Source organism: Abramis brama (genome assembly GCF_963993115.1).
Source record: "Abramis brama genome assembly, chromosome: 12".
Classification (NCBI taxonomy): domain Eukaryota; kingdom Metazoa; phylum Chordata; class Actinopteri; order Cypriniformes; family Leuciscidae; genus Abramis; species Abramis brama.
The window spans coordinates 40,276,172-40,299,028 of NC_139974.1; the positions used below are offsets into that span (position 1 = coordinate 40,276,172).

The 22,857-nt window shown below is 38.4% G+C and overlaps 1 protein-coding gene and 2 long non-coding RNA genes across 3 annotated transcripts in view; 1 reads left to right on the forward strand and 2 right to left on the reverse strand.

The window, feature by feature from the left end:
• Positions 1 to 22,857, reverse strand: part of LOC311093326 — a 186,936-nt gene that overhangs the window by 123,075 nt on the left and 41,004 nt on the right. The window lies entirely within an intron of this gene.
• Positions 1 to 22,857, forward strand: part of LOC311093325 — a 123,552-nt gene that overhangs the window by 31,396 nt on the left and 69,299 nt on the right. Inside the window, exon 2 of the long non-coding RNA XR_014608393.1 lies at positions 1,761 to 1,815. This is a non-coding gene — a long non-coding RNA (uncharacterized lncRNA). The remainder of the gene's footprint in view (positions 1 to 1,760; positions 1,816 to 22,857) is intronic.
• LOC311093318 (fucolectin-1-like) lies at positions 4,393 to 9,547 on the reverse strand. Its single transcript, XM_084130630.1, has 9 exons — positions 9,526 to 9,547; positions 9,076 to 9,128; positions 7,062 to 7,126; positions 6,613 to 6,892; positions 6,188 to 6,321; positions 6,056 to 6,088; positions 4,953 to 5,232; positions 4,681 to 4,817; positions 4,393 to 4,584 (listed from the first exon to the last, which is right to left on the reverse strand). Exons 2-7 carry the CDS (start codon positions 9,084 to 9,086, stop codon positions 5,093 to 5,095), a joined length of 663 nt encoding a protein of 220 aa, XP_083986756.1. The 5' UTR covers positions 9,087 to 9,128; positions 9,526 to 9,547; the 3' UTR covers positions 4,393 to 4,584; positions 4,681 to 4,817; positions 4,953 to 5,092.

Consider the following 22,857-nt stretch of genomic DNA (forward strand, 5'->3'; position numbering starts at 1 on the left):
TCCCATTGCGGGAATATGACTATCTCGGTGCTGAGTTCGAGACTCGCCTTAGTCAGCGAAGTTGGAGTCCCCATTACCACGACCCACCCCAGGGTGCCGTGTGGGATCAGAGGGTCATAGTGATGACTTCCGGTAACCAATCCCTGTGGGCCCATCACTCCTCTATAACTCCGCAGCCGGTGGACTCCCCCGTTGAGTGTGCTGGTCCCACAGTAATGGATCGACCAGTCGTTTCATTCGGGGCCCCTCCAGAGGACAGGATGCCGATTGCAGCATCGGAGGGTGAGCTGAGCTCTGGAGATGATGACTCGGCTGCGTTATCCACTTCGGGGAGTGTAACATTGCCCGAGCCAGATCCAGAGATGTCAGGTATGCTGAAACAGGCTGTCTGGCTCGCGGAATCTTATAGGAATCCTATATGTGTATCTTCCACATGTTACCTCCCTACGGGCAAGATGAGGCTTCCACAGAGTTTTCCTTTCCAACTAAAGGGCACGCTTTCCCAGTGTTATCCAAGCCTGACTGAGTGGGTCTTGTGGAACCGCGGTGACTTCCCTGGCCTAAGCCCTCTCCCATCTCCGCCCCAATAATGTGGGGGGATCAGAAGGCTTTTGTCTAGGCACTGGAAGGTGGCAGCACTAGTGGCGTTTTAACAGGGATCCCAATCAGTTGACACATCAGCTACGTCGAACGTGAGCAACTGAAAGGGAACGTCTCGGTTATGTATGTAACCCGCGTTCCCTGAAGGATGGAACGGAAACGTAGTCCAGTCGCTACTATTGCTGGACCGCCGCTGACTCTGGGCTCCGCTCGGCTCCTCAGCAAAGACAAGTGGTGCGTGCATCCACCTCTGTATGTATACCCGAGCTGCGGGGCGGAGCATGGATGCAAAGCTCACACACCAATGTGAGCATTGGCTCGTTTTATCAATACTTGAAGATGACAGGCTCCCTAAGCGTGATCCCAATCAGTCGACACGTCGACAAAGTCTCTGTTCCCTGCTTCAGGGAACGAGGGTTACATTCGTAACTGATGGTAACTGACTTCACATGGTGCCAGATGTTGGTCTCCATGCCCATATTGGGCAAATTTTGTTTGTAATCCTGATTTCCTCCTATTTATGGTTAAACAGGGAGAGAGGGAAGAGTTATGTAAATTATTATACTGAATTATCTTTTTCCAGGTAATTTAGAGAGATTTCTGGGGTAGTTAGTTTTTTGTTTTGTTTGGTATATTTGACCAGGCTCTCCCCTGAAGCTATTGCCCCTATTTTCATTATTATTCTTTTTCATATTAATATTTCTGGTTTGGTTATTGTTGATTTTGTGCCTTTTTTCTCTTTATAACAGAAAGTTAATATTGGTTGATTTGGTGGTTGTTGTTGATTCTGGGACAGAAGGTCGGAAATCTTCGTTCTCTCCATGGTTTTATTTTTCTTTCTCTTTTTTATAAAACGTAATTCTTCTTTACTTTGTTACAGCTCCTCAGCCCTAGATGGGTAGCTATGCAACACTATACCTCCTCCTCATTGTATATATCAAAATGAGCCTTTATTGATCCAGAAACATACAATACAACATGCAACACTGTAGTAATTTATTGATTTAGAAAGCAGAGAGATAAAAAAGATAAGTAAATAAATACACAAACCCCTGGATCAAACTGGGGTTAAGAGTCAGGTGCATTTTAAAAAACATTTCAAACCTTTACTGAATGTGCACTGAAACTTATCTTTTATCTTAAGGATAAAAGGTGTATAGGTAAAATGAAAACAATGAAAAAAGTGCAATATTAGTATTGCTCAGAAAACAGAAGGTTGGTATTTTGCTTGTAGGATCAGTGGACTGTGGCGTAACATCCTCACATTGCCTCACACACACTCCATCTGAACACCAGAGGGCATCTCACACACACTCCATCTGAACACCAGAGGGCATCTAACACACACTCCCTCTGAACACCAGAGGGCGTCTCACACACACTCCATCTGAACACCAGAGGGCGTCTCACACACACTCCATCTGAACACCAGAGGGCGTCTCACACACACTCCATCTGAACACCAGAGGGCATCTAACACACACTCCCTCTGAACACCAGAGGGCGTCTCACACACACTCCATCTGAACACCAGAGGGCGTCTCACACACACTCCATCTGAACACCAGAGGGCATCTCAGACACACACAACATATATTCCTCTAAACACTAGAGGGCGTTATTTCTTTGTAAAAAAAACAAAAACAATTGTCACTGAAATAAGGTCATGAAACCCATTCTGATTATTTTTTCACAAGACTTTTGAAAATTGAATCACGTAGCCTAGAATATTTGCTCCAAAACTATGTGAAAATCATCTTGCCTACTTATTCAGATAAGACAATATACTGATTTAAAATGTGTAAGACATGTTTTGTGTAAGAAAGCTTTATGCGAGGATGTGGGTTTTTTGTCATTTGTTGTGTATCTTTTGATAATGTTATAAATAAATTCAAACAATCAAAAAGCCATTATTTTTTAAATCTCCTCATTCTTTGTGCAAGGTTGCTCAGAATGATAGGGCCTGATAGCATTAATATTGATGGCTTTCACACCTGAGAGAGACAAAGACCCTCCCCTAATGGCCCTATCAGGTGCTAAGAAAATCCAGCAAAATGCGCCGGCACGTTTGCCGACCCCAGAGGGTTAAGCAGAAGAAAAAGAAAATCATATAGGTTTGAAAAATCTTGAGGGTGAGTTAATGATGACATAATTTTAAGTGAACTAATCCTTTAATGGAACCCCGCTCCCTGAAGAAGGAAACAGAGACATTATGTCAGAACTGATTAACACATTGAGATCTCGCCTGAGAGCCCAATCACCTTCAATTGACCCTTCGCAGGCAGCTTGATTGACAGGTGATCTGACCAATCATACTTCGCCATCCGCCATTTTGTCCGACAGAGTTAGTAGATTAACATAGGAGGATTTGAACTTGAAAAACGGAGTGTACTGACGCCTTTCCGTGGTTAAAACAACATTCCTTCTTATGTTTGTTCATGTTTATTTGAGGCTATAAATTAACTAGAAGGAAGAGATGATCGGTTCACGAGCAGCTTTAACTGATGCTCTACAGCGATCTGTCACGGCACATTAAAGAGCAACAAAACGGTATTTATTGTTTAAATTTCTTTTAAAAAATGACCAAATTTGAAAGGTGAGACTTTGTTTAATATGTTTAATATCAAACGTAACCGAAAAGTAACCTGCTCTGTCCTGTCTGTCAGCGTGTTGTCAGTCTCCTCTCTGCTCCGCAATGTATTTTTCACTGCGTGAGAACATGGTGTGGCGTAAGAACGGCGTAGCTTGTCGGACATAGCGACAGTAACTAAGGGGGGCGGGTCTTTGCGAAGGGTCAATTATAACAAAAACAAGCCAATGTACACTGGTGAGCGAGATTTGGTGGTAAGCCACTCCCTGTGCATACGGGTATATAAGGCAGCATGCAACTCACTCATTCAAGTTTGCTGAGGGGGTCCCGGCCATTCAGCAGTAGTACAGGGGTTGTGGCAGGCGGGACGTATCTCTTCAGGAAACGGAGGTTACATTAGTAACTGAGACATTCCCTATCAGTCGGTCACATTCTACGTCACGTCAGAACTGACTGAAGCATCGGGATCTCTATGGATAGCGGCACAACCGCTGATCCTTCCTATGTAAGTCGCATAGACCTCCATACCCAGTGGAACGGAAGAACATAACTTTCCAAGGGGAAGATCGATAGCTGCTGTTCCTTTTCCCTATACAGCCACGACTTAACCTTGTGTCTTTATGCACCTCCTGACCAATTGGGCAGGGACCCAGGTTAAGCTCAAGCACAGCTGCGCCTTTATCTCTATGATAATGAAAGATTGACACACTGAAAGATTGGATAGAATAAGGGTTAACAGGGTTTCCTATTGGCTGGTTCTCTGTGCGCCCTGTGTAGCAACTCAGTTTACATGTGTAAGGCCAGCAGTAAGTCGTGTGATTGAGAGCTCTGTAATTCTGTCTGTAATTATCGGTCAATGAAATGTGTCATATCATGAGCAACAGCATATTTATTCGAGACCAAGAAAAGCATTATTTATTGATGAAGATTGTGAAAAATGTGCGTTTTATTATAGCACCAGCATGAGGAGTGTTGTATGCCAAATTATTTCAACTCACTGTTACACAATGTTTTCTCAGTTACATGTTATGATTTTGTGAGAAAGCATTATTTTAATCCATGGTTTACAAGTTTTAATTTGTTCAACTGTGTTGCAACTATCAGTTCACGTGTGCAAGGCCAGCACGAGAAGTGTCATATGCTGAATTATTTCAACTGTTACACGTGTTTTCTCAGTGAATAAAATTGATGGGAGAAGATTTGAAGCAGGCATTTTATTGAAACAATGCAGAGAGGACAAGAGACCAGTTACACACTGAAACTTAAAGGATAAAAGGTGCAAAGGTAAGATGAAAACAATGAAGTGCAATATAGTATTGCTCAGAAAAAGAAGTTTGGTATTTTGCTTGTAGGATCAGTGGACTGTGGCGTAACATCCTCTCATTCCACTTTATCTGGCAATGAAATCAGAAAACCATTATTAAGGCAACATACACAGTATAAATAGTACAAATGTCTACACATCATCTCTCTCTCCTTTTATTGCTCACCTGAAAACACCTCAACCTCACACAGTGTGAGATATTCATTGAGCCCAGGAATAAAAATGTTGACATATCGCCCCTTAATAGGCCTAAACTCAAATGTTTTTGTGTCTCCAGCTGGGATGGACACAACAGTCGCAGCCCTGTGAAGACAGAGTAACAGAAATATGCATATTAATATTCTTCTGTCAAAGGCATGTTTGTATTAAAAGGAATTTATTCAAAGTACTGTTATTTACTCATTTTCTAACCACTTGTGTAATAAAGAGAATACTTACAACTCATTATTGTTGCCATTATTGTCCAGGCTGTTGCCGATACGGATCTGAGCTCCATTTATCCTCTCTGGAACAGCATCTCCACGATTAGTGATGCTAACCCTGTTTACCTTGTAGACTACCCCCAAGTCAACTCTCCACTAGGGGTCCCTGTCCCCATTAGTGTGACTGCATGACCCCAGTCTGAAAATTGAATTCCTGTTGCCATCGACAGCATTTTGAGCTCCTGCTTGACCGAATATGCTAGACTGGACAGCTTTGGCTCCAAGAGTAAGATTCCCTGTATAACAAATAAATAACTTTTTGTACCTTTAACTTTTTTTTACATTAATAACTGAAGTATAATCCCAATAATAACTGAAGTATAATCCCAATAAAATGAGCAAAATAATGCTAAGCTATGCAATACTATTTTTACAAGTTTCGTCACAAATCAATGTCCATATAACTATTTATTTGTTTTACGTGACTGTACAATATCCCTTAAATATTTGTCTTGCAAGGAATATTTTTCCTTACGGAAGTTTAACGTTTATTACAAGTGAGCATATAAAATATTTCAACTCAAATCAATATTTTGTCAAATGATTTGTGGCTAGTAGCCACGTAGTAAGCCGGGGTCTTGATCACACTGTCGGGTTTATTTTACGATAACATCGGTCTTGATGTACATTATCCCTTATTACACGGCTTGGTTGAATTCTAATGTAGAATATTATTAGTCATTTCATGATATCAGACCGCTGCTAAAGATAACACACCATTGCCATGAAAATCAGAGCGTTGCTATGGACGCAGGATTCTAACCATAGACACGGAACAGACCATTTTCTTTAGCGGAAGCAATACAATCGTTTTTAAATCAAACTTTTTAAAACCAATATTGTACCAAATTATTGATTTATTTTGTAGGTAGCCATGCAATAAGCGGGATAATGTAGAGCGAGGCGGTTATAGCGAATTCAAGACTGTCCTGATCACCCTGTCGGGGTTGTATTCGCTATAACCGCCTCGCTCTACATTATCCATTACTTGGGAACCAAATGTTCAGTAATATTATATATGCGCTATCGACAACATTGAAAGTAATGAAGAGCACTCACTTGGGCCACAAATGTACAATGGTGTGTCCAATACTGTTAATAAAATAATAACAGTTATATTATTAAGTTATACACACATTAATAAGTACATAAATTAAAAATAAATCAGAGAGTTTTCTGTCTTTCCCTTACCGCCAAACACCTCGACTTCACACAGAGTGAGGATTTCATCATTCCCAGGTAAAAAAATGTTGACATATCGGCCATTAACAGACTCAAATGAAAATGTTTCTGTGCCATTAGGAGCAGTGAGAAGAGTTGCAACCCTGCAAATACATGAACAGTGTTAAAGTGAAAACCAGAGGCTACACAACACAATTCACACATCTAACAAATTCAATTCAGCTGTATTGAAATCATATGGTTTTGTATAGCACTGCTACAAGAAACATGTCTTCTCACAATCTGAATAATATTGTTCAAGTATAGTCCATCTCCATGGCTGTCTCTCGCTGAGTGGTTGGTTTGTGCAGTTACAATTTTACCTGCTGTTTTATTAAACCATACTGAACATCATAAATATGGGAAGATGATAGAACAATGGAAACATTTCTTACAGCTCGTTGTTTCCGTTGTTGTCCAGCTTGTTACCAATACGAATCTGAGCTCCTCTAAGGCGGTCATTGCAACAGTCTCCACGATTAGTGATGGTAACATTGCTTACATTGTAGACATTTCCAAGATCGACTCTCCACCATGGATTAAACTCAGTTTTAGTGAAAGTGCATGAGCCCTTCTTGTAATCTGAGTCTCTGTTTCCATCTATTGCATGTTGAGCATCTCCCTGTGGGTGGCCTAAGGAGGACTGCACAGCCACGCCATTAAGAGCAAGATTCCCTGTTCAAGATGATAGGAAAAAAAAAAAAAAAAAAAAAAAAGACAGGTTCAAAGCATTACAAATACATTTCAGAATATAATTAATAAATTAATCAGATCAATATGTAACGATACAATGGTTACAGTTTTTTATATCCAGGCATTTTTACTTGTATTATTGTAAATGTACCTTTGGAATCAGCAACACACATCCCAGTAAAAAGTGTTAGAAATAAAACCACACGCATGGCCATCCTGATATAAGACATAACACATCTCAGATCAGCATATGAAGGAATCACTTTCAATTTCACCTCATTTAAACAAAGAAACATAAATTGATAATGTAATGATAAAATATAGAAGAACCTCATGACTTAAGGGCACCTATTATGCGCCTTTTTACAAGATGTAATATTGGTCTTGGATATCCCCAGAATGTATTTGTGAAGTTTTAGCACAAAATACCCCAGTTAATTTATTATAACCATTTGAAAATGTCATTTTTGGAGCCGTTTTGGTGTGTACCACCTTAAATGTAAATGAGCTGCATATCCCCGCCCTGCTGGACCCAGATGATGAAGAGACTCCGGCAGAAGAAACATGAATGAAAATGGACCTGGGCGTCTCGGAATGTTTTTTTTTAAAACATTTATGTACTTAGAGTTTTAAATCGCGTCCCCTTTGCAAATATGGATGTGCTACACACCTCGTGATAACTTCCGCGCAATTTTTTTGAAACTACACACACAAATACTGTGATAACGTTTGCCAAGTACAAACGAAATTATATTCATGCGAGGGGTGCTGTTGCGTCATGTTGACATTACTTGTCATACAGGTGCTTATGGCTACAGAACCAGAAAACAAATGCTACAGGGAGATAGACGTTTATATACGGTCTATGGAGATAGAGGTATTAATTAATTTACATTTGTAATTGCTGCAAAAAATACGTGACATAAAACTGTCTGACGTTGTTTGTTGAGACATCCTATGACGACTACAATAAATAGCTTTAGACGCATTTGTTGTTGAACTGGCTGACATCGATTGAAATGACTATTTGCTCAAAAATCATAAAATACACTTACTTCTGGAGGTGACGTTGGATCGCGAACAGTAGGCAACGATCCACACTTGAGGATTAACTTTGACCCTCGTTCACTAAACAGTCAGAAAATGATTCGCGCAAACATAAACGTATTTAGGAAGTTTAAGTGGCTCATTTTCTTCATAAATAAAATCCATCCGTTGTGTTTTCAGTGGCTCTGATGTCAGTGAAGACTACTATGTCCATTCTTACGTCCCACAACAGAACACCTACACTTCTTAGGAGACATTAGTATTATTCTAGGGTGGTTTTGCTCACACACTGCCAACACACATTTATGTGCAAACACCATGTAAAAGTGAATTTTGCATAATAGGTGCCCTTTAAAGTGAGTAATGTGACTAACCTGTCTCCGTTCTTGGTTTTTAAATCCCTCTGCAGAGATTGCTTTATTTTAAATTTTTTTTTATTTCATCTTGCTGTGATCAAAATAGCACCAATGCTATATTTTCTAAATGTCAATCAATAACAAACAAGAATTCATTACTTCACTGAGCTCATATCTGCATTAAATTACTTCATTGTTTAAATGAATACATTTTTAGCTAACTGACTTAGTACATACATTTAAGTACATTTACATATCTGAAATGCTCTGATAACAGATCAAGCTGTATGACGACTCATGCACTTTCTGTAAATCTGCTTTGAAATGTGTATTGTGAAAAGCACTATACAAATAAACAATTGGGACAAAATTGGACAATTTTAAGTAGGGAAAAAACTTAATCCTGTACTTTTCAAAATTGCCGCTACTGTAATTGGTGGCTCTTGATATAAGATGTTTAATGGGATCAGCATCACAAAAAGAATCAGGTGTACTGCATTTTATTTTTCTAGATCAAATGGTTCAAAAGTTAGAACCATTTCAATGCAACATTTTTGACCTGGTGGTGGTGCTATAGAGTTTGTCCTGGACACTCCAAAGTTTGTCAAATTACTTTGCCTTACCATCATTACAGGTGTGCCAAGTTTCATAATTTTCCTACTTACGGTTCATATGGCTGCCATTGACTCACATTAGGGAAAAATAATAAGAAAACTAATGGATTTGAATTATAATGTTAGAGTGAAAAAACATTCAACTCACCTGGAATTCATCAATGCATCAACCTCACAGAAGACCTTCACAATTCAGCAGTTCTGCTTTTAAACAATATATTACCGTCACTGAGTGAAAGTGGAAGAGTCAAAAGTGCCAATACAAACTGTTACTAACAATTAGTGATGAGAATCTTGTTCATTGCATCTGTCACGTGACAAATGAACAAAAGACTAGGAAGTTAAAGTAATTAGGGTCCCTATAAATTATCTTCGACTGCATTATAATGATTTCTTAATTCAGAATATGATCAAGATTGTACAGGTGGATGCATTCAGATAATTTGCTTGTTAAGAGGAACATTTAACATTTAAAGCCCCTTAAATGAACAAAATGAATAATTCTGATGAACGAGATCAAACAAGAAAGTCAGTAAAATGACCCAAACTTCTAATCACTACTAACAATATAGTGCAGGCAGGCAGAAGGTACACATACCTTAAATACAACAGAGATCAGAGCAGGACTGACAGAACTGACAGAACTTAAATGCAAACACAGATTACACTGATTAACAGAACACAGGTGACACAGATGACAATAATGACTAAACAGGTGATACAACTGAACTGATAATGATGGTAACCGTAGAAAAAAAGGAGTGGCGGGAAAAGAACAAAGGCAAACAGGAGCCAATCAAAACTCAAACTGAAAGTCCAAACAAACGCTGACATGTGACAATTATGTTTTTATATAAACAACAAATAGCAATTGTTTATAAACAAGTGCTATATTTATTTGTTATCCAATATATTATTCATATGAGAAATATCATTCCCTGTCAAAACATTTCAAACCAGAAATGTGCTATTAAACAGATATGAATATTCACACGAACCAGCAGTCTGAAGAAGGTCTAGTTGAATAATATTCTCCCAACCAAATAAATTAATTTTTAAATATCTGTAAAATAAACTTAAAATTTGATCCATTACAAAAGAGTCCCCATTTTAATAAGCTGTAACCCTAACCTTTACATGTCCTCCTACAATATTAGTCTTGGTTAAACACAGAAACGATCACATCATAATTGTCTAAATAAATTTATAATTCATAAATTAATAACCTTAATTACACACTTTTGTGATTTTCGCATTAAATAGAAAGTCTTAATATATGCAAACAAAGTTAACTTCATATTAAGAAACACACAAACATATTATTCCATTATTGCATCTCCAGAAAGTGTCCGTTACACATTCCCTGTGTGTTATATCAATATTTGTCGACTGTCAGACTTCTTGTCTAATGGATAGATTTTCACTATTGTACTTTCACTATTTTCTCGTCTTTTACCATATATTAACCTTAACACAACAACCTGACACAAACGCTTGTTTGTTTGTTTTTTGCACAATGATAAATTGCTTTTTAAGTAATTACAAAAAAATCCAGAGCATGTTTTCACTGTATTGTGCATCTAAGCAAACGAGTTATAAGGTAAATTATTATCACCTGGTAATTGTATGATGTAAATCACTTTAGTGTCATATTGGTTATTGTGTTGGTTTTATTTACAGTGTTTTACTTGTGTGTAATCGTATTAAACATGTTTGGAAACATCACTTCAAGATTTCTGACCATCATTTTAGTGGGGTAGCAACAGACGAATATTCATCTATCCAACACATAAAGCAATGTCTCAAGATGCAAGTACAATCTGGGCTGTCTTTTTCTCTCAACTCTTCGATAGTTAGATCTTGGCTTTCATCAGGGCCGTAGACAGGGATCTTGGGCTCAAAGCGTTTGGTGTCTTACGCTGTACATAAGGATCTGATAATGCAGATGAACTGACAATCTTTAAAGAAATAATTTTGTTAGTGTTAAGTTATTGCATGCACAATTTAAATTTGTATTCAGGTACGTTTCAACAGTGTTTACTGTTCAATATAATAATGTGCTACAATATCATTAAAATTTTACAAAAAGTACAACTGAAACACTTTTCCTGGCATACAAGACAGAAACATGATTAATATGTTGTTTTGTAGATTTCTCATATCAATATATGATACTGTTTTATGGTGCATATTTTGAAACACTTTTTACCTTATTTTGATTAGTCTTAGATTAGGTAGGCTACGTCAAATCTGTCCTAAATCATAAGCATCTGAATTTTCATACTTACAATCCATAGGTCAGAAGACTTCTCCGTGGTCTGTTCAACTCACTTTTGTAGAAATCAAAGACTTTTGGCAGGCAAGCTTCTCAGTTTCAATTAAATGTAGTTTTATTATGTACAGGTTATCCCCTTATTATTTGTTAGTTTTTTTTTTTTTTTTTTTCAGACAATTGGATCCTAATCCTTAATTGGATCCTTGTCATCAGTACAAAAAAATCCCCTCATAATTTAGCAGTCTCTTACAGACAATTTATCTAATTCTAATTCAATTATCTAAGTCTTGAGGTGTCATGAGTTCTGGGAATTCTTTTCGGACACGTCTATATAAAGCCTTTCGCCTCTTTGTTCTCCTTCTTCTGACTTTTCTTCTTTGTTGCATCATGTGCCTCGCTATGCCTCACTATGCTATGCTATGCAATGCTTGCATTTTTCTTCTTTATCCAGCAAAGCTCTTTCTAATACATGTTTCTTCCTCTCTTTTCTACCAGCATACTTTTTAATAAATGCTTAAAACATTAAGTGTGGAAGGTTTTTCTTTATAAACCACTTTCTTAATAAATCGGTTACAATAACAATTGTGGTGTTTTGTTTTTTTTAAACCACTTTCTTAATAATCAAGTTACAAGTGTGGTTGCTTACAACACAGAAGTGTTCTACACACAAAACCGCATAAGTGTAACAGGATAATTGCATATTTTTCACAAGAAAAGATAGCAGTATTTTCTTTGCAATATGTGTAAATAGTAGTTAGATGTTATTTATACTTATAAACATTGGCAACACAGTGCTTAATTATATATTTAAAAAAAAAATAGTTTTTAGCAGTTTTGGACATACAAGGTTTCCACCCGACAGCAACGAATAGCCTAAATTCTACTGCATAAAACTGTCACAATCTCTATTCACCAGTCCTTCTTCTTCTTCTTATGCACTTCTTCTTATGCGATTTCGAAGATGACGTCACTTCTAGGATGCGTTTTTGGAGTGTTGAGGCAGCCGCTCCTGTCGGCGGTGCCATTGAAGGTGGCTGTGAAGCTCAATCCGGGAGCCACATGTCCTGCCGCAGTCGGGATTTTCAGGGTCGACTTGAGGTGGTCCTTGTAGCGACGCTTCTGACCCCCAGGTCTCCTGTTGGCTGCGTATATCTGCTCATAGAGGACCTGCCGGGGTAGGCAGTGGGAGGGCATGCGGATAACATGTCCAACCCATCGCAGTTGCCGCCTAGCAATGGTTGCCTCCATGCTGCTGGAGTTAGTGCGCTGTAGGATGTCCGTGGATTTTGTCTTTCCATGTGACACCTAGTATGCACTGGAGACATCTGATGTGAAAGCCCTCGAGACACCGAATATGCCTGCAGTAGGGAGTACAAGCTTCTGCACCAAACAGCAGGGTGGAAACGCAGAATGCCTGGTAGACGGCCGCTTTGGTGAAGGCACGGAGATCTTTATTAACAAAGACTCGAAATCGGAGTCTACCAAAGGCAGAGGAGGTGAGGTTTACGCGTGCCTGAATCTCGTTGTCTATGAGGCAGGTGGGTGTTAGGATACATCCGAGGTAACAGAAATGCTGAACAACCTTTACTGGTGTGCCATGGATGTAGAATTCAGGGGGGGTGGGGGTGGGGACCGTGGTCTGTGCAATGATCTCTGTCTTTTGGATGTTGACTTGTAGGCTGCAAGCTTGGTAGACTGGGCATACAACATCCAGTGTGTGCTGCAGTGCAGTTTATGTTGTGGGCTAGGAGGGCACAGTCATCAGCGTATTGCAATTCATGAATTGTGGTGGTGGTGGTCTTGGTGATGGCTTGCAGGCGGCGGAGGTTAAAAAAGGTTCCCGTCCAGAAAGAACTGTAGGCAAACACCATCGTCGGGGCTGAGGGAATTGCGGGGGAGGAGGGTGACTGCTGCCAGGAAGAGATTGAAAATCACTGAGATGTACCCACAATCACACGAGCCTGCATGCCATCATGAAACTGTTGTAGGATGTCCAGAAACCTTGGTGGCACCCCAAACTTCTCCAGAATGACCCAAAGGACTTGGCGGTCAATGGTGTCAAAAGCCTTTGCCAGGTCGATGAAGGCAATGAACAGGTCTTTGTTCTGTTCTCTAGCCTTCTCCTGCAATTGGCATAGGACAAAGATCATGTTGGAGGTGGACCGATCCTTCCTGAAGCCGCACTGTGACTCAGGAAGGAACCTCTCTGTGATGTGCTTGGTAAGACGAAACAGCATGACCCTTGTTAATACTTTCCCTGCCACAGAAAGCAGGGATATGCCATGACTGTTTCCACAGATGAACTTGTCACCCTTTTTCTTGTGGATGGTAACAATGTGTGTCTTTCCAGCCTTGTGGAACAGTTTTTTGGTGAGCAGATACCAGCCTTTCTTTAGAGCCTCTGCAGGGATTCCATCAGGACCAGTAGACTTATTGTCCTTGAGGCTTTGTATTGCTGCAGACTTCTGATGGGATGGGAGCTTAACCCCCTGAGGTCGGCTATCGCGCCGGCGCGATAGGTTTGTTTTTTTCCTTATCAGTGTAAAAAAGAATCAAAATGCTAATATTAATTTTTATGTTATATGCTTGTGTTATACATCAATCGATCCTGTTAAGTGTGTATTATTTTTGTGTATACTCACAATAAAAGCAAAGTGTTGTGCTTTTTGCCAAATAAAGAAAAATAAACACGAAGCGAGTTCTGCTTTCTCTCTGTCAGTGTAGTCCATTCTGAAACGCATCCGAAAATGAACTGTAACTCAGCGAATACTCAACGGAACAACGGAATCCAACGGCCTGGCGAAGGTTTAAAGCGTGTACGTCTTTTCAGCACTCCAGTGAAGTTCACTTAATTATTGGAATTTAGTTTTAGTATTACTTTAGCTCTACGTTTAATCTGACTCCAATTTCAAATGATAATCAAATTTAGATCATATTTCTGATTAGAAAATAATCATAAATATTGATTATGAATTAATTTAGAACTTTGATTATTCTGATTATCCCATACTTTCAATTATTCCTTCATTACGGACCTAGTGTCGCTTTGAGACGTCACGTCGCGACTGCGCGCTCACGATCACAAACTAGCCAGTCCTGAAATAGTCCTGAGGGTGCAGTACAAGTATTTTACCCCATGCAGCCGCTCACTGCAGACCCATAGGTGTAATTTTTTACAATATTTGCAGCGTACAACATGCTAAGTCAGGAGATAGTCAGAAATCACAAGGTCTTCCTAAGATGTGCCCCATGGTCCATTCAAAGTGCCTTCAGTTTGATCTACCCTGGACAAAGATTTGCGGAAACACCAGACTACACATTAATCTACTAAAATGAATGATTTCTAAAACTTCAGAATAATTCAAGATGTTACATTTATTTGTCAGGTAAAAATGTATCATGCCAATTACAGAAGTAAATTATTAAAAACCAATTCAGAAAATACATGACATCATTTACTCAAAGATGACTCTAAAAGTAAGTAATGTTTTCCTGACAAAGACACAGTAATGTGTCAGGGCTTTCCAACCGGAAAGCACTGAAACATCACTATGGGGGATGATCCTGGTGAGTCCCAAAGATTGCTCTGTCCCTTCGCCTTAAATACCAGACCAGAACAACAGGGGTTATACAAATGTTGTTTAGAGTTGTTTGGGCCAATCCATGTACCCCAGGGGGGTAGCATCTGGTTTCTTGAGATATCTTAAAGAGATCTCACCCAGAGAGGAGAAACAGGATTCTCCTAAGTTCTCAATCTTTCTCATTAAACCACTGAGTGCAATGAAATTAAGACCATTTTACCAATCGCACTGAGACACTTAAAATGACAACAAACATGAAAAGGAAAAACAACATATTCACAAGATACACCATATGTGTTAAATAGACCTTCTTAATGAACTTCCAGTGCCTTGAGGAGGGAGAGGGGGATGAGTTGAAGTCAAACAAGGGGACAAGGAGATAAGTTTGGGCAGGACAGTGTCCTGTGCTCTGTCTTTGCTATCTGCTGTACAGGGTGCATTTTATGGCATTATTGCAGGGTGCGTTTTGTTTTAGCAGGAAAATCAGTTCTTACAGACGGCCCCTGGCCCCTTGGGACAGATTTAGATCAGGCCAAAGGGGACATTTTTTGGACATTTTCCTGTTTCCACATTTTCAGTGTTCATAGGGCTGACCACTGTAGGTTGCAGTGTTAGTCGATTGGTGCAGGAATCCAGTCGTCACCTGAAATAACAGCATTAAGACATTAATTGAACATTAAAATGAAAGCATGGCAGAATGTGTGGATTCTGCGCAGCTGGACTGGGTGTCACATGACCCTCTTGGCCGGGTTTGCTTCCACCTGCACTTGGCTGCGTTGGTGTTCAGTCTGTAGATTGATTTCGTTGTATCAAGTCTGTTTGTGTTGGTCAGCATGATCAGAAAGTGTCAGTGGAAAGTGTCATTATAACGCTTTGCGGAAACATCTTTGTCCTCCCTAGGATATTTTAACTGACCATTTGAGAAGTCCTTGGTCACCTTCAAGCAGAAGATTTGGTTTGCCGGGTAGATCAGAACTCCATAGTTGAAGGAATCATTTACTGATGACGCTCCATTGCGTGTGAGACACCTGAACAACTTCTGAATGACCATGCCAATGATTGAACACTGATGTATTTGTGGTTATTGTAAGATGAGGAAAAAGTTATTGGATAAACACAAGAACACAAGATAACAAAAAATGATGTACTCAAAAATGTAAAACTCAAAAGTCAAAGGTGCGAGTGGTAAATATGGTCTCTTTTTCAGAATCATATATTTAATGAACAGGTGTAATTTGATCACCAAATTCTTCACTACCGCAGTGATCTGGTAGTGGAATTTAGACTTGGTCTGGATAAATCAAGGAAGGGTAGCAGAAAGTCACCATAACTAGTATATTTACTAGCAGTATGCCTAATTATTCTAAATGAGTCACACTCAATAGTGCAGGTCTGCTGGGAATCGTTTAGTTGACAGATAGAAATGCCTGCATTTTAGATTTAGCTGTTTAGATATTGTCATTAGTCATTTGTTGGAAACTAGGGGGCCCTCCTGGTTTGCAACAACGCTTATGACTGGACATAATAAATATTTTGTCCAAAGACCAGTTGTATTAATGAGTAGGTCTCAATTATATTTTTTTATGTGGATTTAAATCAATTGATGTGTGACCTCAGCCATGCATGTCCTATGCACAGCACAGTATTTACATACAGGAAGTTGACAAGACTGTCATGCTGAAAAGAAATTATTAAAATAATTTCCCTTGTCTTACATGTATGAAGGTGAATGATGTATTGTAGATTTGCATGATGTGAATAATTTTGGCCTGGATAGTCTTATGATCTATGCCAGGTAGAGATGTTCTAAGATTGTCGTAGTGATGGTGTGTATTGTGTATGTTTGTGTATAGGAGATGGGTGGTGTTTTATCCTACCATAATCTGTGTTGCATAATTTAGTTCTGGTGCTACACCGGGAGGCCACATACAGGAGCTACTTCTGTAGTGTTATGAGGTGTGAGCGGCCCCTTGAAGTTTCTCCACCCCCATCTCCCAATGTAAAGCTGTGTGTCCTGCTTAAGGCAGGCGAAACCAGACCCTTGTGGAATCTGGTTCTGAAGAAAGTCATTTGTCAGCCTGTAAGGGAAATAGACCTAGAGAGGAAAACACAGTTTAATCTTGAGCCTTTATACAAATTGCATTAAGATAGATGGTCGATCTCAATATTTATTTGGTGGCTTTAGCCAGACAGTTGTTACTGATGGCTTTGATCTGTTAAGATTTTACGCCATTAGAAGAAAATTTGTTTTTGTTTACAAAGACATGTATCATTATCATGATCATGTGTTTGCAAAGAAAAGATAAATTAAACAGTGATAATGGTCAGATCTCACTGCTATTGCAGTTAAACTCACACAGTCTGCTGTGTTGTGAGCATTAAGACCCTCAGGTCTGCTGGGGAAATCTCTTTGCATGATGCTGTTTATTTACACTAGCCAGATCTGTGTTTAGAGCAATTAGATCACCAGGTGCGGTGCTGTGCTTGTTTGTTTTAGCCTTTGGAATTTATGGTGTTATTCAAAATCTTGACCATTTGGATCTCTGTGGTCCATAAAGACTTTAGATTTTCTGCCTGATATTTAAATTTCACACAACTGTAAATGTCCAGTAAAATACCTTCCCTGATCAGATTCCATGTAAGCTGAAGCTCCCAGAGAGGAGTTTGTTAACACTTACACCACTTCGTTTGTGGTTTTGTTGCAAGAGAAAATTAAAATTTGTACCTCCCCTTGTTACTGGGTTAAAGATCTGTTAGATCAAAATAAAATCATCCTGTGGATTTGGATGGATATTTAAGACATGGCGATCAGGTTGATCATTTTAGTTGGTATATACTGAGCATTGTAATTTCTCTCATTAAAGATTCTTGCACAAATAGAAGGTAAAGAAGTTCTTTCTGATTCATTCTTCCTTTCAGTTTCATTTCTTGCCAATACTTTCTCTAACCATCTATTATCTCCTTCCTCCCAACACTAGTAGTGTTCCTTCTTCTTGTTCCCTACATACACGTACCATATTTCTACATTCTGATTCTTTTGTCAAATATTTTTAAAAAACTTTGGCCATGTTAAGCATGAGAATCCATCTCTTTAACACTGTAAACAACTCTGAATACACGAAACACCATTGTACCCCCCCCTTTAAGAAAGCTTTTATTTCTCTTTTTGGCGAGTTTGTGTGATATAATTCTGAAATTGAATTATATGAGTGGTCATAATATTCATCATATGAATAATTGCCATTTATCGTTTATCCATTATAGCCTATTGTTTATAAAATATTATAAATTCATTGTATTTATTATATAATATTTATTATATTTAGTTTAAAAGCAGGTCGTCTTTGAGGTTGATGCATTGATGAAATTCAGGTGAGTTGAATGTTTATGCACTTTCTATATAGCATGCAATGGAGGTTTTACTAATAAAACTAAACTTTTGTTTGGACAATTCAAGTCAGTGTGATAACACTTAACATTTAAATTGATCTTATGTCTGCTAGTAGATTTCATTACAATACTTTGGTTTCTTAAAACAAAACTGGTAACACTTTACTTGAAGGGGTGTGCATAAGACTGACATGACACGTCATGAATATGAAGGAAGGAGGTTTTATGCATGTTTATGACAGCTGTCATTAAGTGTCATTCGCTCAATTATGACATTTTTAATGCAAATATGACATTGTTTGAGATGTCTTTGTCATGACAACTTGCGATTTTAGTTCAAATTCTGAAGTTAAGCCATATCTTTGATCAAAAATGCTGTCACAAAAAGTGCCCATTTCAGGCTTTATAGCATAAGTGTAAAATAATATGTACATTTTATGGTGCATGGTACAATTTCTGGTAAGCTACGCTTTTTTTATTATTTCAATTCAATTCAATTATTGTAATTTGATTTAATATTGACTCATTTGGATAAATATTAGGTACATAGGCATTATTTTTTCTCAAGATAAAAACTCACCCAATGCTGTAAACATACAGACAGCCCTATCAGCTGGTAGTATTATTTAAAAATAACTCAAATTAAATATAATGCGTTTTTTTTAATTATAATAACAACAACTTTATTTAATGATATAAGTAAAAATATAATAAATATGTAATATAGAACACGTATTTAGCAAAATACTCTCTTATAGCTCTTTTTTTCTTGCCAACTACGTGCTAGCCTATATTATGTTCATTAAATGGCTTTCCTGAGGTAAATGTGACATAATTGTTCTCCAGCTATGTTATTGAACTCTTCACGCTGATAAAAAAAACACTGATTGATCGATATTATGTATGAGAAATATACATTTCGGTAAGTTGTAGCCTACTACTGTATCTTTCAACAGTGTTCGTGTTTTACTATTAGCTAGTAGAGATGATGGATTCACGTGCGCTAGGGATCCGTCACATCACATTTCCAAGCGCCAAAACGGTAGGCCTATTTATTGTTTGAATTTCGTAATAAAATTGACAGAATCTGAGAGTTGACATTCTTTTATATCATAAAGTAACCTGCTCTGTCTAGTCTGTCGGTCTCCGTGTCCTCTTTGCTTCGCGATTTTTCTGTGCGTGAGAAAATGGATGTGTGGCGTGAGAGCGTGTGAAAAGTGTCAATTGCGTGTGTCTCACGGTGAATGCGTGAGAGTTGACAGGTCCACAACTTCCGACTTTTCGGCTATTTTTTGTAGCTGGATATATATAATTTGTTGCGTCTAAATATGAATGAGGATACGGTTATTGATAAATCGAATTGTTATTGTTGTTCTTATTATCATTTAGGGGGGCTTAGGAACATTTTGGGGTAGCTTCAGCCCCCCTAAAATAGGCCTAACGACGTCCCTGCCAGTTCTCAACATATGACTGACAGCTTGATGGATGAGAAAACATCTCAGATCTGTCAATCATTCCAGCTGCTGTTTTATTGGAGGAGTTTGTAGCGTTAAGGTGCTGTGGACTAACACACGGCAGCGAGTCGCCAAACAACTGAAGTGGTAATTACATGACCAATAAAATAATTCCAAAATGCAAACTGTGTGTGGGTGAATTTGTAAAAAGTATCTTTTATTTTGATGTTTTCTAGAACTATCCAACATGGGTCGTTAACAAATAACATGGGCATTTCACTTTTCAACATCAAGAAATTAGGTAAAAATACATTTTTGTGACAAACATAAATTTTTCAGACAGCTTAAAGTTGAATTAGGTTATTAGAATAAATAATTTAAGTACATATATGGGAAAGTGTATCAGATGCACAAGCAAATGACGATTCTTATGAATTGTTCTCCAACTCTGGAGTTACTGGTTTGAATCACTCTAATATCTGACTGAATTAACATCTACTTACCGATTTGAAAACTGGAATTACTTTTAAATGCTAATTCAGTGCTTTGATAAAGCTGTTAATAATCCGAGCATTGGGATTAATCACTGTAAATGAGGCAGGAGCTGAGTCTGAGCTCATCTGTCCAGATGAACGAGCAGTGAACGAAAGACATCTTGACTGAAGATGGTCAGGCGTTTATGAATACAGGAGTGTCCAGGGTGCGCAGGGAGTTCAGTCAGATGTTTGAAGGAGCTCTTTGGGGTCGGGAATTCAAACAAATGTAGAAAAGAGAAAATCCAAGGCACTCTTCTTCAAAATTATTTAAAAAGCCTTTATTTTACAGGCTATTTCATAATAGAAAAATTAAAAGACATAGGAAGAAGCAACCCACGCGTATCAGCGCAAACAGCCTTCATCAGGGTGTGCTTTCCAAACAAACAATTTGCCCTTTTGTGTGTGCTAATTAGAAACACCTGAGTGACATGGTGAGTTAACACATGAAGCAAGCCAAAATAATACATACACATACAGAGAGAGTCCACTAGGTGGCCACATTGTGAATCAAATCCCAAAACAAATGTATAAAATGATCACAAAAAAGGACTGAAATCTATTTCTTCTGGGTACACTGTGGCCTGTAAATCGTATACAATGTTTCTCTCTGTAAAAGTAATTTTAATCAGTCACCACACCGAATATTCTTTTTGATCGTTTCTAAACCCTCAACCATTAGTCAGTCTGGAGTGCTGTTGTGCACATTTTGGAAGTGTTTTGCCATAGGATATAATCAGGCCCGGCTGCAGGATGAAATGACTGAGGGGGCATGTGAAATTGTTAAGGGGGTTTAACTTTATACCATGAACAATACACACTGATAACTTGCTTAGTAAAACGATAAGCCAGCGTCATTTATTATGCATATATTAACCCTTTCACGCTTAATTTTAATATTCTAACTGACTCCCCATAGTGTGTTTTTTCAAGGCGACTGTTATTTTAGAACGTTCCCCCTTAATGTTTCCATGGCGACGCGTCATATTTGTCACGTGACACACCGCAGCCACAAACTGTTGACAGCATAGACGGTATATAAACATGACAGATGTATCGCTTTTATTTCCTTTTCCCTTTTTATTCAAAATATTCACAAACTTGCTTACCATGTCATCAACTATCTGATCTCAAAATATCTCTTTTCAAAAATGTGTATGTGAGTGTGTTTGGTCATTTAAAAACCTTTATAATCTTGATCTAATCTTGAGATGGCTGTTTCTTTGCGCCGCAGTTCAGAGAATCCTGTGAGTCATCAGTTTCTCCCGAAATACATGAAACGTTATAGTTATTCCACTGTGTTTGTCTGATATGAATAACCCACGTCGGCAAATTATATTTGAATAGATTGTTATTGCTGCTTCCACAGACATCAGTGTGTATTTTACAAACTCCAAATGTATTGTTTTACCAGTGCGTATGCGTATTTAAATGTCTGAAACCTAAAACAAACATTGTGAGGTTGAAAACACCGCATAGTTGTGACAGCGCTGAGCGCGTCCGTCTCTGGCTCAGCGCCAAACAACGCGAGAAAGCACAGTTTGAATCTGGCAGTTATGTCGTCACTGAACATTCTAAATCCCATATGTGGAACCGTACTCTCAGGGGCACTGAAATAAAAATCCCATATATGGGACTGGACCGCTCAAAAGGTTAAACATTTCATTTGTAACCATGAATACAAAAATGAAACTGAGGGGGCACAAATCAGATCTGAGGGGGCAATGCCCCCTTTTGCCCCCTCGTGGCGCCGGGCCTGGATATAATCCAAATTAGCTTTTCTAATGGCATTTCTATGCTCCGATACTCTGTCTTTGAGACGTATCTTGTCGTCCGGCCTACATAAAAGCATCCGCATTTACATGATAACCTGTATACCACAAAAGTAGTATTGCAATAAATAAATGCTTTTATGTTATACATCATATTTGTCTTGAAATTACAGAATTGTTTGCATTCTTTAATATTGGAACAGTGATTGCAAGACTCACATTTGTAAGTACCTTTTAACTGTCTGTACAGCCAAGTAATCTGTTTTTTTGTCAGTAAGATGACTAGGTACTAGCCTATCACTGAATGTGGGAAATCTCTAAGCTAATTTCTGGAGGTGCAGAAAACACTTCTCTAAGCACAGGGTCACTCTTGATAATATTCCAGTTTGAGTGTATAATCCTTTTTATGGGATTGGCCAAAGAGCTATATTCTGTCACAAAATAAGCCTGATTTTGTTAACAGGATTGTTTTTTTCTTTTTCTGGAGTAGCTCTGATCTAGGAATAGACTGGGCTTTCCTGTAAGCATTATGTACAATTTCTGTGTGATAGCCCGCAATAAAGGCCTTCTGAAGTGAAACGATGTGTTCGTGTAAGAAGAATATCCATATTTAAAACTTTTATCGACTAAAATAACTAGCTTCCGGCAGACGAAATGACCACGGTATGCTTCCTATTAAACACATGACCATTCAGCTCACTGAATGGACATTTAAAAATAATGTTTTCCTTTTTTCCTGAAAATCGATTAGACATGACTTTAGCTTGCACTTCATATTTATTATCAGTATCACAAATACGTCTAAGACGTTGGAACTGGCCAAAAAGGTATATTGTTTTTGAGCCTATTTGGATGGAAGCTATCTGCAATTAACATAGTGTTCCTGTTGTTTTACGATACACGGTAGTATGGAGCTTCCCATCTT